The sequence below is a fragment of the Elgaria multicarinata genome, chromosome 5, assembly GCF_023053635.1.
Source record: "Elgaria multicarinata webbii isolate HBS135686 ecotype San Diego chromosome 5, rElgMul1.1.pri, whole genome shotgun sequence".
In the NCBI taxonomy this organism is placed as follows: domain Eukaryota; kingdom Metazoa; phylum Chordata; class Lepidosauria; order Squamata; family Anguidae; genus Elgaria; species Elgaria multicarinata.
The window spans coordinates 34530231-34550304 of NC_086175.1; the positions used below are offsets into that span (position 1 = coordinate 34530231).

The window sequence follows — 20074 nt, forward strand, 5'->3', positions numbered from 1 at the left end:
TTAGTATGTATGCAAGCTTTTAGGTGTCTTGGGTTCATGGCCTTTGAACTATGGTGCTGACAGACAGACACACATCTACGTTTATTATTATAGATTGAAAACTAGTTAATTTATAAGAGACATTGGATTGGATCCAGATTGAGGCGCATGCAACTAAGATGATGAAAGTGGACTTCCCTTGGTGGACCTTGCAGAATGGGATTTGCTGAGTGGAGGTCCCTTCCAAGAGGCCATCTGTCTACAGAATGCAGTTCCTGAATCCAAAGCCATTATGTTTAACCATCCTTAAAAAACAAAAAGAAAATGACACAAAAGAACCAAAGGTTGTTCAGATACTTTAACTGAATATTTATTGGTTTATATAATTGTCACAGTTTTTGTAAATCTACTATAGTGTATCAGGCAGCTACTGTACATTTAAAAGGTTCTGGGGTTTAGATTTAGTTCAACTTATAATAGCATCAAGAAGTTTCAGCCTGCTAACATGTAGTCATTTAAGTAATATCAAAGTACATGATTTTAAAACATATTTTAGAAGTTGACTTCTGATTTACAATCAATCTTAGTAAACTATGCCTTTTGTCTCAGTTCATATCACTACCACTGTACAATTAAAATAATCCCCCTTAAAAGCTTATTTATTACAAATTTATTATTAAATGAAAATAATGAACAAACAGCAGACTACTGCAGAGAAGAAAAGGAGTAAGAAAGAAAACAAAATGGAAAATATGATTACAATCAAGCAATTTTATGTGTACAAACTTAAAGACTAGAATAATTACACAAACGAAAAGGAGGGAGTATTGTGTGTTTAACCAATACCAGGAACTGCCTTGCACTTCAATCGTATATCAAGGCTACACTTGGATGCTATTTTTTTTAAAAAAAATATATATATAATCAGTTCAGAACATGGATGTCCCTAATCTCTGAACTTTTCCCTACTAGCATATGTCAAAATTCTGAGCTCTAACTGGAAGGTGGGTGCTGGTTCATGTTGCCAATCAACACCCGACAAAATAGGGTGTTGCCACACAAGGTTTTATTATGTTATCATCCTGCTTCATTCACAGAATTTTAGGGGATGTTCAGATGTCATTGCCTTCCATTTGTAACCCTTTCCTATCACTACTTCATTCTTTTTTCTTACCAAAAATGCATTAAGGAGGAAAACACAGAATAGCTGCATAATGTTTTTTGATCGGTAGTAATAAGAGTTGTTCATCTGGAAGCACCCACAGTCTACGGTCATTTAGGCAGCTGAAGTAGACAACAGGAAAGAAATTTGAATACAAGAAAACCCACCTCTGAATTGAAACAGTATGAGGAAGCAAGGGGTTCCGTACCACTTGGACTATACCAAATGAGCCAATACTACATTCTCTCCCACCCCCACCCCTTCGCCCTGCCACCATCTCAGTTTATATGCCACAACTTCCTCTGGAGCTGATGACTGTGACTGTGGCTCTTGGCAGCACAGTAGCATCAATTGAACTTGCTATTCCAGGACAATGCTCAGCTCACATCAGAACACTGCCACATATCATGAAAGGCTCTGATCATTCTTGTGCCATCCTGACCACTTGAACATACTGAAACCCACAGGATTGGATTTTGAGGACATCTCTTTGCTGGCTGAATTCCATTAGTAAACGTACTGATCTAGCAGTGTTTGACTGATTTCTTGCTAGAGCCATTTTCTGGCTTATATGAAAGTTGTGCAGGCTTGAAAACAGAAGTTTATAATGTGGTAGAAATCGGATCTCCCAACTCCGACACTCTAGCCACTACACCACACTGCAGCAACATTTCCTCTTTGCCTTGCACAAAAACAAAATATTTTTGATGAAGTTTTAAGATGAGAAGTGCAACAAAAAAACTAAACAACTTATACATTATTCGCCTTACATGACTAGGCAAGTTAAGTTTGCAAACCTGATTTGAACTATAAAATAAATTATTGTTTAAAATCAATTATATTCTGGTCAGAAACGTTAGTGCTTCCTTTAAGCGTTAAATGCTAGACATTTTATTCAGCTTCTTAGTATGTTCATGTTATCATCCTGAAGTACTCTCTTTATCTTCCAATTTTAATCTCTGCTTTCCCGTAGCACATACGGAAGTCTGTGTTTCCCAAAGGAATCATAGTTGTCATAGAAAGGGAGATTTATCCACTCGGGCTGATAAGAGGTGGTGCTGTACACATAGCATTCCAGAATGCTGTTAACAGCTGGTCTTCCTTCAGGTGCGCTACTTTTACCTTCCCACTCAACTACTTCAATTCTCACTGGAGTACGCTGATACATGTCTGGGCAACCTTCAAACTCATCAAGGAATTGCAACATCTGGTCATCAACAGAATAAATCTCTCCAGTGACACGGTGCCCTTTTCCTGGGTTGTTCAGCAAATAAGGAATGTTGTATTTCCCTGCAATCACCAGGGGGTATTTCTCCACTGTGAGTCCCTTGCCCTGGAATCTGGATATCCCATGAGCACCATTTATCATACGTGGGTAGTTTGGCTGGCCTTTCTTAAGGGTCCCATAGACAAAGACAAGGGCCATTCTTCCAATCGAAGGAACTGAAAGAAAACAAAAATTAGCATAAATAAAATGATTGAACTTTGTATAAACATTACTCCTTACAACTTTGTTGCTCTTGGAGCAAAAAGATTCACAAATACACTTGCCTAAAAACAAGCCTCTTCTTAACATTCCTATTAAAATCCACAATGAACAAGTCTAAAGACAAAACATCATGACCATAGTGAAAATAAGAAATGGTTGGATATGGTTGGATATTGCTCTGTAGTAGGCACCAGACACCACCCTAATTATTGAAAGTTTGGTTCATACTATTCATTTCCTCCATGCAGTTGTGCATATGGCCATATGACTACATTCTCGGCCTTTTGGCTAAGATCAAGTGTAGTACATAGAAAAGTAGTATTCATTTTCATGATCCCAGTGTTTTCAGCAGCGAGTCACTGGGATTGGACAACACACTATTTAACCCATGGTGAGCATGGCACCCAAGGGTGATAGGTTAGGTATTTCCTCTTCATCACAACAGTTAAAGCTGCAGGTGCCCTGCCCTCTTTTAAATCTGATCACTCTAGTATAGCTCCTACACTTTAACTGTGGTGATGAAGAGGGAATTTCACCAGGTTCTCCATATATACAAATAACACCTGCTGAAATTCCCTTTTCTATGCAACTGTTAAAAGATACAGGAGCCCTGTCCTCCTTTTCATATGGTCACCCTATGATAGGTTGCATATGCAAACCCCATTCAGGTGTTGTCATGTTGTGCAAACCTGGCGAGCATGGGTTATGCGAGCCTTAAACAACCCTCAACCCTCGCATAACCCTAAAACAGACACTGGGCTGTTGATTAAAGCTGATTGAACGTGAAAGCGAGGAGCACACAGGAAGCAGCTAGCTCCCTCCCTCCCTTGCTTGCGGTTCTGTCAATTCATCGATTAAACAACCCTTGAATTGGCATTACGTGCAAACTAGATCAGTGGGTTTTAGCCAGTGTTAATCTAACTTAAGTCCATTCATTTAAATTAGTCTAATTTAAGTAGGACTAATATTGAATACAACCCAATTAGGGGCAATGGAAGAATGATAATGCACCCACACCTCACATAGCATGGGGCGGGTGTATTTAGTGTACTGAAGTAGCTTTGTAACTGCAGTTATATATTCCTAAATGCTAATTCAGATCTTGACAAACTATTAAGGATTGAAGACCAATGGGAGAAATCAGCACTTGAAAGTTCTGTTCCCTTTGACAAAAGCTTAGGGTGAATTCATATGTTCAGATGTTTTTCCCAAAACAACTTTTGGAAACACCATGTAGTGTCATCTCTATAGAACTGAGTCTTCTAAAGCAATGGAACATCTAATAGCTTTGGAACCACTATGGTTCCAAAGGCAAGGTTTCACATTTGACACTGTGTGTGTGTGTGTGTGTGTCCTCCTTAGCTAGAACAAGTTCTGTGAAGGTTCTATGAATATATTTTGTACAATGTACTGTGTACAATGCTAGATGACATAATTTCCCAAATCAACCGCTGATGATGTTTGTAACTGAATACAAGCAGCAAAATGTACAGGTTTTCTCTTCTTTTTTAAAGCACAGGTTGAATTTCAACATTCCTTTTGTTCACAACTGTTAACTTTAGCAAGCCTTACACAAAGGGTGCTGCTCATACTCTGGCAAAGATCTAGCCTTCATTCCATTACACCATTTCCAGAATGTTTGATGTTTCTCATCAGGAGGTGTCTGTCACAGATTGTGTCTCTAGCTTTTGGCACAAGTGTGGAGCTAGTCTTTTGCAATACACCTGGCTGCCTATTTTGATGTTCCATTTTGGGACCACCTTTCCCAGTGTAGGGCAAAAGCGGCTCCTATTTACTAAAGTAATGAAAAGGTTCCCATTTTATTCCTTGGCTACTGTTCAAAGTATTCTGCTTCCCAGCTGCACCTCCCTCCCTCCTTTCGTGATGGTTCTGTCTACCTAAAGCCCAGAACATCTGACGCTTTCCCAGATTCTGCTATCAGTCACTGAACTGCTAGGAGAGATGGTCTCTGGTTTTCCCCAACACAGCAGTTTGGTCTCTAATTACCAGATGTAGAGCATCTTCAGAAGGTGGGAGGGCCACCTGGCCCCAACTGAAGATGGTGGATCATTAAATGGTGTTAAAGGCATAGGAAAATGTTAAATACATAACTCCCCTTAGCTTGTCTTTAAGTCCCCCCTCCCAATTCATTTGTTTAGATTGGGTGTAGTGCCATGTATTTTTCCAAATTAAAATTGGAGGCTCATTTCACTCTTACAGCAGCCCAAGAGGTTTACTGTCAGAGAATGTAAGATAGCAAGGAACGGCAAGATAAAAATGTCATGAATAAATTACCCACCCTCAGTTTTTGCATGAGTCACTGGACATCTCTCCTGAGAGTCAAGTGGCAAGGCCCCAGCAATGACTCATGCAGAGACGAAACTGACAGCCGCCTCATGCTGCCTTTGTGCATCAGGAGTCATTGAAAAGAGCAAATTACACCAGATGTAGAGACAAGGTAGCAGTGGCCATCCTCAGAACATATCTACACTACAGACTTAATTTGATTTAATTGTCATTCCTTCTCCCCATGTCCCTCTCTTCAGGAAACTCCGGGAATGGTGGAGGGTATGGCTAGCAGAGAATTCTCAGCACCACACCAAACTACAATGCCCTGTATTCTTTAGGAGAAACTATGACAGTTAAACAGATATACACGGCTGTGGACTGTCCAGAGAGCTTCAGCTATTGGGTGATCTAGAAATATAATTAATTAATTAATTAATAGGGCCTCGGTGGAGGCTGGAATAGGAGGAGGCAAAGCCAGAGTAGTGAATCATGCAGAGAGGCACAGCAGGCAGCTGTCTCTGTTGGGGAGTACTAGGCCTCACGCAAGCCTTTCATTATTCGTTTTTCTCATGCCACACAAGTAGTTCCCTCATGGCATGCAGTTTGGAAGTTACATAGCATGTGTGAGGCCAGCAGTCCCTGGATCAGCTCCTCCCTCAGCCATGAAGTCACTAGGTGAGAGCCAGAGTGGTGCAGAGATTAGAGGGTTTCAGGCTATAACCTAGCTTCAAATCCATACTCAGCTCATGGTTGAACCTTGGGCCAGTCACTAGCTCTCAGCCCTAACCCACCTCATAGGACTGTTATTACAATAAACATGGGGAGGAAAAAGGGAGAATAACATGTAGGCCACCTTGCACTTTTTGGAGGGAAGGTGAGATAAAAATAAAATAGGTGGCCTTAAGAAAATGTCTCAGGCTTAGCTCTTCCTGCATTGTCTGCAGTATGGAGACAGGGTTATTAAAGATGATGACAAAGCACTATTTAAAATAAATGAGAAAAAAAGAATCCTAGTATTAGTCAAAAGGACTGCCACTGTAAAACCCATCAGTCCCCTTTTGACCACTGAGCAAGACTTGTATTATTGATGTCAAGTGAGAAGAAGTGAATATTATTTTCTGAAAACACCCAAGACTCTCCTCAAACCCACATGCTCCTTTCTTGTGGTGCCCCCTTTTCAAAATGCATACTGATTTGCCCTGTTATTTCATCAACATTTAGGTTTGTATGTTTATCCTTTGTGACATTTGATGGGTTCGAGGCTACAGTTTGTTCGCCTACAAAGAAAAGAACATTAATATTTGGTTGCTCTAGTTCCCTTTTTTGAAGGGAAAAAAGGCATTACCTTTCAGATGGTGTTTTGAATAACAAACACAGATCCTTCAGGAAGAAACTTGTCCCAGTGGGGATTGAGAAAGGATCAGAGTTAAGCACTGAAACATGCAATTAATTCCCATTAGGGGATTAGGGCACTCATGTTCACTTTGAATCAGAAAAAAGTGAATTGTGAATTAAATTGTTCACAACCAAGAGGTTACTTGTCAGAGTTAATAAGTTAAAATATAAAAGCGAAAATGAAAACGCACATCAAAATCTCCATAGCAAGCAGAGCATCTGTCTGCAAAAGATACGCTTCATTTACATTAAGCAATTTCTCTCCTGCACATATGGAGCTACGCTTTTGGTAAAAAGAAGAGAAGTTTCTCGGGGAAGAGTTCTTCTCACAACTGAAATCAAGAGCTCCTCCTCTCATCTTCATCTATCAAAGGGAAATGAGGGCTTGGGCATTTTGTTACAATTGATTTTGCGAAGCAAAAGGTTTCCAAGGCCCTGCTTAACACTTCAGAGTAGAATTTCCATTATAGCTCCTAGTTGCTGACGTGCTCTTCCAAAGGAAAAAAAAAGCCCTATTCTGGCGTTGTGAAAGTGGTTAGAGTAAACACATTAGGAGAAGGACTGGGCTAGCCTCACCTTCCTTGCACGTTTCTGTTGCCCTCTCTCGTGGCGGGTGTAACTACTTTCACAAGGCTAGAACAAGGCTAGAGCCAATCAGGAAACTTAAATTTAAATCAAGACCAGTCTTTGTGATTGCAATCCCTAACGCATCTGTGCATAAAACCCAGCAAGTGTAATTTCATGAAAGCCTGTGACCTAACTTCAGATATAGGACAACCAAAGATCTTTGCAGTAGAAGACGTGAAAAACATAGATCTCACTCACCCTCTCTTAGATACCAGTACATTTCTCTGCTCAAAACTAATTTAACAACAAGCATTTACTTCTGTGTGAAGTTTCATTGCTGTCCTAAAGCTTCAAAACTCTGGAGGACTCTAAAGATTGCTCACTATTCTGTGCCATATTAGGTGGTCCTAACAAAGGTATTGTGCTACTGTGCCTTTTGGATTTTTTTTCTAATCGACCAGCACAACTATCTGTGGCCTTAGCTAGACCTAAGGTTTATCCCGTGATCATCCCGGGGTCATCCCTGTTCATTTAAATGACACACAGGATATCCCGGGAGCAGGCAGGGATGACCCCAGGACGATCCAGGGATAAACTTTAGGTCTAGCTAAGGCCTAAGTCTTTTGTTTGTTGTTGTTTATTCGTTCAGTCATTCTTCCAAAGGAGCAAATGAATGCAAAATAAATCTGACCAAGCCTGAAACTGCAATGTTCTACAATGTACTGTATAAAATAACCCATTCACATGTATTAAAAGGTTATTTAGCCACCTTGTGGCAAGAGTAAAGAATAATATCTGATGCATAGTTTCATATAGTGAGCTGTCAAAAATAAATAAATATTAAGCCACATTAGTAAAAGATTCAGTGGCAGAAATGTGCTTTTCCTTGTAATCAAATGGGGGGGGGGGATGTTGATGCTCCAACACTTCACCAGTTTGCCTAGACAGAAATCAACCCTTATAATGTACAATATCCTCCAGGACAAAACAACCTATTCAAAAGATACTGTCATGAAATATTCATACTGCAGCCATTAAAGTTTAATATCCTGGGAAAATGAGTGAAATCTTTATATCATCTCTTCAAGCGATTTCTTTTAACTACAACTGACAGCCTATCCAATTGTTGGTGCAGCTTACAGTGATATTTTAGAAGGGAAAGCAAAAATAACAGAAAATAAAGTATATGGTGTAACTTAAGATGAAAACAGCTGAAAACACCATTGGAAAACCATGACAAGGATCTCACAATCAGACCAGCTACAACTACATTTTAATATTGTACATTTATTTCAAACGACAAGTTCCTAAGAACATAAGGAATACTATGCTGGATCCGACCAAAGGCCTCTCTAATCCAGCATTCTGTTCAGTGTGGCGCACCACATGCTCCAATGGAAAGCCCACAAGCAATGAGGGCAATAGCACCCTCCCACTCGTGTTCCCCAACTAGTGGTATGCATAGGCATATTGATCTTGATACTGGAAGTAATATATAGCCATTATGACTAGCAGCCATTGATAGCCTTATCCTTCATAGATTTATCTAAGCCATCCAAGTTGGTGGACATTGCTAGATCTTGTGGTAGCGAATTGTAGAATTTAACTACGGGCTATACGAAGTATTTCTTTTAAACTGCCCTGAACGTCCCGCCATTCAGCTTCATAGACTGAGCCTGGGTTCTATTATTACAATATATTCTAAAATATTTTTGGGTGGAGCTGGGTAAATAAACAATGTAAAATGAGAGATGCTTTAGCATAGTACTTAAGAACAAGCACTATGATGTTTCTTCTTCAACCTTGCCTCTGCAAGAAACTTACAAAGCACCTCTAAGCAAGCCGCTACACCTTCAGCTTTAAAACTCAGCCCCTGAAATAATAACATAATAGAACTGCCCTGCCTTGCAGGCCTGTTGTAATGTTTACAGTGTTAATGAATGTGAACTCCTAAGAAAACTTACTTGAGAATAAACACTACTGAACCCTGTGGGGCTGGCTTCCAAATACCATACATAGGATTGTGTTAAAAAAAAGTACTTATGAATGCTACTTATTTTTAAGATAGCAGAATGCCCACCATTATGATACAGTGTGTATGGAGAGAGGAATGCTATATTGCAGCTCCTAGATAAGTATCTGTGCCCTGTGCCATATTCACATATATGGTAGAAAGTAAAGGGACACCATTTCCCCTCCTCCTTCCCAGTCCCCTTTCCTTTTGTGTCATGTTTTTTAGATTGTAAGCCTGTGGGCAGGGACTGTCTTAAGAAATATTTTTGTAAGCCGCCTTGAGAGCTTTTTTGGCTAAAGGGCGGGATAAAAATGCTAAAATAAATAAATAAATAAATAAACAAATACTCCTGATGTCCCTGGAAAAGCAGGGTTTTGATCTCTCTTTATTCCAGATCACAATCCATTTGTTATGTCGTCCCCCCACCCCCAAATTCTGTGCGAGCCACTGAAAAGAACTCATCCCCCCTCATTGGCTAGCTCTGCCCTGGGCATCAATACTTGGTCCGGAAGAAATAAGGTACAATGCTAGGAAGTGGCTGGTAGTGACGCATTAGCAGTCTGCCCATCCTTATGACAGATGGAATGTGTGTGTGCGTGCCAAGAAAGGGCTTTTAGATTGCAAAGAGCCTGGAAGGGGTGGGAGTGGGGTGTTCAGTGTATCTCTGAGCACTTTGCACACAGGATTACATTGCACATATGCTTATGCATGTGCACAAATGGAATTCTCTCTCAGTAAGGGCCACATGACCAACTGTGAGGGGCAGAGGGAAGATTCTGCCTTCATCTGTCCCCGAATTCAGGACTTTACTTTTCCCAGATGAATACATTTATTTATTTATTTATTTATTTACAAGATTTATATACTGTTCTACATCCAATAAGATATCTAAGTGATGAACAATAAAAAGGGGAAATGAGGAGGAGGAAAGTTTATTTAAATAAAAAATGGCTTCAGTAGGCAATGTTCACAATGGTAATGTTCACTTACATGGAAGTAAATGGATCTACTCAGATACACTACAGGTGTGGAGAATGAATCTGCTTCATGCTCCTTGTGACCAGGTGTTACTGAGAATCAAACTTGTGCTTATCGCAGTTCACCTAACCCTGGATTCTATTATGGAATGCTGAGAACTGGCTCAGATTCCTGCCACGCTAGAGCTGGAGATGAAAATTTCTTAAAAACATTTGTGGTTTTGCCTACAGTCATATAATGCTACATTTTATTCCCAAAGCAAAGGTCATCTGACAAATCATTCTGATTCATAAGGATTCAGATAATTCTAGGGTGCTACGTGCAGTACTGTGTTGGCTCTAGGGATGTAGCGTTGAAATGTTTTACCACAATCCAATATAGCTCCTATTTTCCTTCTTTTTAATACAGTAACATTATTTTCCCTTGAGGGGAAAAAAACTCACTGTTGGCTCAGTGACCAGATATAGTTACATATTAATTCTTCAGAACTTTCTGAAAACTGTAGGAAACAGGTGAAAAAACAAAATGCCTTGAACTTTAAACCTGAGCTCAGTCTGTTTGAATAAAGTGAGTTTTAAGGTCACTCTTCACTCAGTGCTAACTTTCAAGGAGGACCCACATGCCAGAAGAGACTCCAGGGACTGCATCCTGTTGGTTCTTTGATGCTTTCATTTTGTAACTTGCTATTTTCTTTACAGGGCAGACAACGGGCTTCCTGCTTGGGCCGACCCCTCTCCCACCCCACCAAATACCTCAGAACCGTTTATGGCAAAACACCTTTCTTACATTAGCCAGGGAGGCACCAGTGGAAACCACGGCCCCTTTGAAATCAAGAGGTTAAGGTCTCTTCTCAGCAGTTGTCCGCTCTGAAACTCTGAAGTCCTGGTTTGTAAAAACAAACAGCATTACAACTACTGGTGTGATAACACTGGACAGTACCTGTAATTCTGCCCTATAGCTTACTTCACTGGGTGGTTAATACTCCCTCCTCCAATCCAGCATTTGGTGGTTTATTTGATGCATTTTGTGTGAAACAGGCTCATTATTTACTTTGTCCATAGCTTTCATTAAGGGTCAAGAAGCCCCAAAGGCAGCTAATAGTATGAAAATATTTTTAAACATACATATCAATAACAATAAGGTACATTAAACTATGTTGAATCCCACAAAATCCTAAAGGTGAATCACATAAGACCCCCACAACCTCCTCAATCCCCAAATACCTGGAGGTATGTAGAATCTCATGGCATGCCAGGACCAACAGAGAACCTGATTGTTAGAACTGATTTATTATTTATTGCATTTCTATACTGCCCAATAGCTGAAGCTCTCTGGGCGGTTTACTGATGCAAACTCCTTCCTGACCCATGACTCAAATGCAGATGTAGTTGTACTCATAGCATACCCTTCAATAACTCCACACTCAGGCCTTAAAGAGGACGCAACTGCATTTGTATAAAGCTAGTGTGGTGAAAAGGACAGAGTGTTGGACTTGGAGTGGGGAAACCCAAGTTCAAATTCCCACTGAATGATCTTGGGCTTCTATGGCTAGCAGTTGTGAGCATAAAATGTAGAAGCTTCAGGGAACCCGGGCTCCTTGTAAAAAGAGTGGGCTATAACTGTGATAAATATGTAATTTATCATCATACCTCTGTTGGCATTAATCAGGGCTACTCTGCAGGTAGGTACAACATAGAACACAACAACATAATACCTGGTGCTTTTCCTTTCTATTTACACCAGCAGGGAATAGAGAGGGTAATATAAATCTTAAACACAAGATTGGTACCTGCAGAGCAAAGGGTCCAAGGAAAAGCCAACAGAGAAAGAAGAGAAGATATAGAAGAACGTGGAGAAATTTAGATGTATTAGAAGCTGAAAGTGAAGATGCAAGGAAAGGGGACTAGTCAAGTGAATGGTACAAACGAATAATATGATCAAAGTAAAAAAGCATGAAATATGGATATGATTTCCACATATGGATATGTGGAGTGGAGAAGTTTAAGAGTAACTCATGTGGGTGGAGAGACTTAAGAGTAGAAGCAGGAAGACTATATAGAAGAACGTTACAATAATCTTTGAAAACAAATTAAAAAAGGCACCACATGAAAGAATTGCCTTCTCACTAATTGTTCCTAAAACACCTTATAAGTCTCAATGTAGAATTTTCTTTAGTGAGTTAAGCTGATTTAAAAGCAGCTCTTCCACTGTTGATATCTAAGGGCACCCTGCAATGTTATCTTCAGTAGCATCAAAAGCTGGGGTGGGACACCCTCCAACCACAAATAGGAATGAACCAAACAATTATAAAATCTTTTTGAATATATGTATATATTATATAATATGTATATATTATATTATTATATATAAGGGAAACACTAAAGAATGTTCCAACTATCGTACAGTGGCACTTATTTCACATGCCAGCAAGGTAATGCTCAAGATCCTGCAAGGTAGACTCCAGCAATTCATGGAGCGAGAATTGCCAGATGTACAAGCTGGGTTTAGAAAAGGCAGAGGAACTAGAGACCAAATTGCCAATATCCGCTGGATAATGGAGAAAGCCAGGGAGTTCCAGAAAAACATCTATTTCTGTTTTATCGACTATTCTAAAGCCTTTGACTGTGTGGATCATAACAAACTGTGGCAAGTTCTTGGTGGTATGGGGATACCAAGTCATCTTGTCTGCCTCCTGAGGAATCTGTATAACGAACAAGTAGCAACGGTAAGAACAGACCACGGAACAACGGACTGGTTTAAGATTGGGAAAGGAGTACGGCAGGGTTGTATACTCTCACCTTATCTATTTAACTTGTATGCAGAACACATCATGAGACGTGCTGGGCTTGACGAATCCAAGGCTGGAGTTAAAATCGCAGGAAGAAACATTAACAATCTCAGATATGCAGATGACACCACTTTGATGGCTGAAAGCGAGGAGGAGCTGAGGAGCCTTATGACAAAGGTGAAAGAAGAAAGTGCAAAAGCTGGGTTGCAGTTAAACCTCAAAAAAACCAAGATTATGGCAACCAGCTTGATTGATAACTGGCAAATAGAGGGAGAAAACGTGGAGGCAGTGACAGACTTTGTATTTCTGGGCGCAAAGATTACTGCAGACGCTGACTGCAGCCAGGAAATCAGAAGACGTTTACTTCTTGGAAGGAGAGCAATGACAAATCTTGATAAAATAGTTAAGAGCAGAGACACTACACTGACAACAAAGGTCCGCATAGTTAAAGCAATGGTATTCCCCGTAGTAACCTATGGCTGCGAGAGCTGGACCATAAGGAAGGCTGAGCGAAGGAAGATAGATGCTTTTGAACTGTGGTGTTGGAGGAAAATTCTGAGAGTGCCGTGGACTGCAAGAAGATCAAACCAGTCCATACTCCATGAAATAAAGCCAGACTGCTCACTTGAGGGAATGGTATTAAAGGCAAAACTGAAGTACTTTGGCCACATAATGAGAAGACAGGACACCCTGGAGAAGATGCTGATGCTAGGGAAAGTGGAAGGCAAAAGGAAGAGGGGCCGACCAAGGGCAAGATGGATGGATGATATTCTGGAGGTGACAGACTTGACCTTGGGGGAGCTAGGGGTGGCAACGGCCGACAGAAAGCTCTGGCATGGGCTGGTCCATGAAGTCACGAAGAGTCGGAAACGACTGAACGAATAAACAACAACATATATTATTGTTCTTATTCTTATTGACAAGTTAATACTATATGAACATATTATTTATAAGTCATAACCAATCACATCAGTACTTATAAACAATTATTATATTTCAAAAGTATATCTATGTATTGGTGGCGTGTAATATACATTAATAGTAATCAAAATAATGTACATTCATATGATGAAAGCAATTATGCAGTGTGTGGTAATTCAATGAACAGGAGTCTTGGAGTGCTTCCTCAGGACAAGCTTATTTAGGACAAATAGCCAGACCATTCACAAAGTCCCCCAGTATATACAATCCGATCTGTTTCTGGCCAGAGTTTCAGTCTTATTTTCATTTATGTACAGTACACGTATACGTTGAACCATTGTTTTAATCGGTCAGCTGCTTGAGGATATATCAGAAAAGCAGGATACAAATACAGTAAATTAAATTAAAAATATATTTGTCTTTGGCATCCGATAAAAACAAATGTTGACTAGTCATCCTGAAATATTGTTCCAGTTAAGAGTTCAGATTGAAATAATAATTATTCCCCAGACAGAAATAAAAGAAGTAATAACCTAGGTCTTACATTACCAGCATACTACAAATGCATCTTCTAAATCCAAATGAATTTTTAGTGGATCAAACCTCAATAACCCATGGTGGGCATTGCTTAGAACTGGAGTGTTGTAAAGATGCTCCACAAATTTCACCTGGTCAGTTCATAAAAGCATCTTTCCATCCCATGAGTTCAAGAGTATCTCAATATATTTGAAAAGGATTATTCAATCAACAGGAATGAAGCTCCCCCATATTGGTCAATTGCATTATATAAGAAATTAGACTTTCTGTTACTAAGAATAAACTAAGAATTACTAAGAAAAAAGAAGTTTATTTAAAGAAAAAAGAAAACCTTTACCAAATAATAAATCAGATCAGGATTTGCTCCAGAAACCTGTCTATTAGTTTTCTTCTGAGTGGTTTTGTGAAGTTCCATTCTGATTGTCTATAGTTTTATATCCAATAATAAGCCCTTTAAAGTAAAATGATTTGGGCTTCCTCTCAATTCAGCGTGAGGCACTCCGATCTCTTTACAGATGAGAACATTCTCTTAATGCTATCCATGCATCATATTTGAATGAAGTACATATACATTCGTGGTGTCTGCCTCACAGCTGTGAAATCCTTTGGAGTCCCCGAAGTCTATACACTATTGAAACTAACATTTGATGGCTGGTGGTTGACCCAGAAAAGAGCTTACTTTAAGTAACTATGTTTTCTCTATCTCTTTCTAAAATGTTATGCCCGCATGCAGATGCTGAGGTACTGTATGAGAGGGCCTCAGCAGGGTTCAGCCATGCATTCATGGCTTTTGGAAGCAAGTATAGCATTTTGGGGACAAGAGTCTTAATTCAGGAGTGTATTCATCTAAATGAAATAAGTTCACTGTCAAAAGACACAGCAGTTATTACTTTGCTGTTCCCCCTCGAAGAATACTTTTTGCTTTATCGCTACAATGTTATGGCCCAGTCTCATACCATGTAAGCTGTAAGAGGTTTCTGTAGCAACTTTTGGTTTCTTTTTATTCTGTTTCCTCTACTGTGCAGTCACTATCCCTCTGCACCAGCAAGTTTACTCTGTATCACAAATCCTTTCAGCAATCTGTCATGATATATTCCAATAGTGGACTCGCCCAATAGCAACTGAATATATTTGCAGTCCTCAGCTGTTTTACTAGCTCCATCCTGCTTTGTTGTCTGTCATCTCAACTACTTTTTCCCCTCCTGTCTTCCTATCTGGACCGAACAATGTGTTTTACTCCTTCTTTTATCTTTGGAACCTCTTTCAGATAAAGAAATTATATAATATTCTGTTAATATTCTATTTCTTTCATGGCTCCCGCACAACATGTGGCAAATGTCTAGTATGCAGGTGTTTGGGACACAGGTCTATCTTACTTTTTTTTTGTTCATTACTTGCTATGAACTGGGATATGTCAGGCCATGTATCCCAAGAAAATAACATTTGTGTCCAAGTTTTCCAGGTTATTGAATTATGGTGGGACACTATTTATTACCACTGTTTTCTACCAAGAGGAAAACTTTAGTAGCAATTCACAACTAAACTTTGCGCAGGCAGGTGTGTGTGTGTGTGTGTGTTTTAAATCTGGATTTTAATTTGATTTTTAAAGCCATATTTTGTAATCACTTATTCCCCTATAGCTGAACTTTGCACTATAATTCAGTAGTTATCTGGTGTTTTATTCCCCTTGCTATTAACACCACTAAGTGTTTGCCTGTGCTTCTTTACGTATGATGGCTTAAGATTAATTAAGGCTTATATGTTTCCTGATAAAGTTAGCAACAGATATAGAACAAACTTGTAAACTGCTCTAGGGACCCTTTCTAATCCTCCCTCCAACTCATAATTTGGGTTATAAAATTTACGAGAACAATTGAACTGGAATGGATTGGGCATAAATATTACTCCCTTAATAAAAAAGTTATTTGGTGTTCTGTAACCCTTGGACCCAGTCATACACTTGTCCTTAAATAGTATATAAATAAACAGTTGTTCGTTCCTCAGGCCAGGAGGGAGATTAACAGCACAATCCTATATATGTCTACTCAAAAGAAAGTCCCACTGAGTTCAATGGGTCTTACTCAAAGGAAACTGTATTTAGAATTACAGTTTTAAAGATGTCAGCAATTTATTGCAGAACACAACCCTCAATGGCATAATAATCCCTCTTACTAATCTTGTGCAAAGCAAGCAGGGATAACAACAATAGTCTCGTGACACCTTAAAGCAGCCTTTCCCAATCTGGTTCCCTCCAGCTAAGTGGAGATAGGCTACTGTCTTGGGATGATGGCATTGTAGTCCAACACAGCTGGAGGGAACCAGGAGCAGAATCTTCACAGGGGTGTATGGGCCCTATCCAGCTGGGTCTACTGAGATGGGCGTATCTGCCCGCCCACACAAGGGCACCATTGGATCCTGCTCACTGTTGGGAAAAGCTGCCTTAAAGACTAACATGATATATTGTGGTATAAGCTTTCATATTTTAGAGCTCAATCTACTGGATGCTCTGATGAAGTGGTTCTAGTCCACAAAAGTTCATTCCACAACAAATATGTTAGTCTTTAATGCACCATGTATTTACTGTGTAAGGAAGAGCACTTTGCCTTTGGGCCAATTCTGACGCAATACTAAACTGGTTTAGCATCATGAGAACAAGCCACAGCAACCTTTGGCTCACACGCTCAATCCTCTCCCTCAGACACAGCTGTGCTGAGGGAGATGAGATGGGGAAGTGGGGCAATTTCACCAGTTCTGCTGAAGACCACCTCCATAATGGTGTCTCTTCACTCAACTGTTACTACCAGCAGACATTCCAGTAGGCTGAGCTAAGGGAGCCATGAGAGGGAGAGCAGGGCCATTTCACCAGCACTGCTGAAAGACTTAACACACACACACCCTTCCCTTTTCCTTGTGTCATGTCTTTTATATTGTAAGCCTATAGACAGTGACTGATTTTTTTTATTGATTATCTGTAAGCTGCTCTGGGAACCGTTTTGGCTGAGGAGCAGGATAAAAATACTCTAAATAATTTTTTTTAAAAGGGAATTTACAGGATTTCACTTTTGTTTTAAACTAACCACAGTGGATGGCTAAATCTTAGATGGTTAATAGAAACCAATCACCTTCAAACCATAGTTTATGAAGCTGGCTTGTTTCAACTAACTATAGTTACATTTCGCCACAGGCTAGGGTTAGGACAACATGCTAAACTGGGGTTAAGCTAAAACAAGTAGAAATTTCTGATTTCTTTGTGAATGCAACAAAAAAAGGAGGGGGCATGCAAACTAGAGATTTGTTCTCATTACACTAAGCCATGAATTAGCTTTATGTCAAAAAGCAGCCTTAGTGAAGCATACTGGTGTCTAGCAATTATCAATAGAAATATGAAAGGGCACAGGATAAGAGAAGCAAGATATGTTACCAAACAGTTGGATAAGCTATCAGTTACTTATACTGCCCTGTTCTAAGACCTGGCAGTCAGAGCACAGTGGCTTAATAGCATGTTTACAAAAAACACTTGCAAGAGCAGTGTGATGGAACGCTACTTCAAAATTACTCCCACATCAAAGATATGGTTATACCCAATGCACACACATACACCTTTAAAGTTCTTATTTACTTGCCAATCAAGTACTCCTTCTAAGCAAGTAGCTTCAGATGCTCAACCTACCTTTTGACCTATAGGTATGTAGGTGCCAAAATTGACCATCTCTGCAAGGACATGCATACACAGGGTTTTTAAATTCATTCCAGAGGGGGGTGGAAAGGATGGTACCACACTGCAGTTTTTTGTACAACCCTACTCTATGATTCTTTTGGTTTTCAAACGATATTCCTCTTAAAATCTATGCATTGGGTGAACACATTGTTTCCCCTCCCCAAAGTTACAATAAAATCATGGTCTTTGGGTATTCACCCAGTAATATCTAGTATTACAGGTTATATGCTAACACAAGATCCCTTGCACATAACAATTTATAGGAAGCAGTAAACAGAAGTATGAAACCAGATCATGTATATATATATTACAATGATCAATAAAACAAACTCCTAAGTAATTGAACTGTCCACCACAGCAACTCATTGGGAACGTGAGAGGCATTTGCCATAGCGCAATCACCAGCACATAGTTCAGCCAAGACAACGATAAGTTTATAATCAGAGAAACACCTTCTTGTGAGAACGTCAAATTGTAAATTCAAAGTAAATTCTGTTCTAATAGTAGCTGTGGTTGGCAACTGTATAAGAGGCAGAAACCTCACTGTTGTAATATAAACTGATCAGGATCACAGCTGAAGGTGTTTGCTTGTGTTATAAGTACCTGAGGTGATCTTAAACAGTTTACATTACAAGAGTAATATTGATAAATGGAGCTAAAATATTGTACTTACTGCAAATGTTCAATCATCCGCAACTTCCCAGCTCTCCCTCCTTATTTGTAGTCAAAAGATTAAACTAAGGCATTTTAGAAAACTGATGTTATTTCGTTGGGTTTCAAAAAAAGAAAATAAATTTCTATCTGGTTTCTGAGCCACATTTCCATACTGGCTAAGAACTAATAAGTGGTGGTTGTTCTCGTTTTAAAATCATAATCAAGCTTTATACAATGCTTTGACAGCTACTTTCTGAATATATATATATTACTATCTTGAAACTCATTTGCCAAATGTACAGAATTGACATTGCTACACCACAAAACATAAAAGTTTCCTTTCTTTGTGAGCCACCTGGGCAAAGGCCTTTTTGCAACATTCTGTACAACGCTCGGTAAACATTAGGATCCAGAGTCTTCATAAAAACAAACACTTTACGGTGCCATGAATTTAACTAGAGAAAAGAAAACACGTTTTAATTTCTCTCCACTGAAACCAATGCGACTTCTAAGCACGTATTTTAAGGGGACTTTTGGGAAACGTCCGCGTTGAACTGAGTCAGTATTGTAAGCTGGGCATTTATTTATTGTTTAAAAACCTAGGAGAACTTTTCCGCACAGCTACAAACAATTACTTCTCATTTTCCTCATCAACTACATGACTACAGAGAACCAGGCCAACCCCCAGACAGGTATCTAAGCCCCCAACCAATACAGTTCTTCTCTGAGTCTCACGTGGTATTCTGCTGCTGGCACGCGCCGCTAATTTAAAAGCCAACGCTTGGAAGAACAGGATTGGTCGAGAAAAACCTGGGCGCGCGATGGTTCGTTCGCCTTCCTCCCCCACCAACCGATCCGATGTCACATGATGCTGTTCCGCCAATGTCTTTTAAGACATAGGGTCCAGCTGGTGTCTCGCCCTAACCGGCTTTCAGTGTTAGAGGCATCATCTCCGCTCCTCTATCTCGTTCGCAAAGCTCACCCGCCAGTTTAACAGCTGATGCGAGTCCCACTCCTTGGACTCGCCCGAGCGCTGTCAATCAGAACGTCTCCACACAGCCACTTCCGGACTCTGCGATGCCGTTTAGACCCTGAGGAAGGGTGGGAGGAGCCCGTTGGCGCCTCCATAGGGTTGGTCTAAGAGTGGCAGATGCATGCTGGAGAGACGGGAAACCCTGGTTACTTTCGACGCCATTTTGCCCCCTGGGTGCTTGTCCATGGGAAATAACGGAGGATTTTAAGCCGCCATGTCCCATCCCCACAATAGCAACGACGTGGGTGTGGGTGTGTGTGTGGGTGGGGGGGGGGGAGGCAGGCAGAAATTCTTGCGCTTTCTAATTCAGGTTTATTTACGGGGGAGGGGCGGCGAGTCTCAGGCTGAGGGTGTCTTATGACAACCCTAATGTGACCGCTGAGGATATTGGAAGTTGAAGGCAGAGTGTTTTACATTGTAACAAGAACCCTGCAACAACAGTGCAGTGTAGTCCAGCGTTATGAGGTACTTAGAAATAGCTAATACTCAGTACCCAGTCAAGCTACACGTGTGGCCGCGAGAGCCAGCTGTGTTGTTTTGGGTATCAAAA

At 40.1% G+C, this 20074-nt stretch overlaps 1 protein-coding gene and 1 pseudogene across 1 annotated transcript; one reads left to right on the plus strand and one right to left on the minus strand.

Moving 5' to 3' along the window:
- Positions 1-1255: 1255 nt before the first annotated feature.
- Positions 1256-19560, minus strand: GGACT (gamma-glutamylamine cyclotransferase). The gene is made up of 2 exons (XM_063127453.1): positions 19474-19560; positions 1256-2584 (listed from the first exon to the last, which is right to left on the minus strand). Exon 2 carries the CDS (start codon positions 2565-2567, stop codon positions 2094-2096), a length of 474 nt encoding a protein of 157 aa, XP_062983523.1. The 5' UTR covers positions 2568-2584; positions 19474-19560; the 3' UTR covers positions 1256-2093.
- On the plus strand, positions 2899-3057 carry LOC134399833 (U2 spliceosomal RNA; annotated as a pseudogene).
- Positions 19561-20074: the final 514 nt, after the last annotated feature.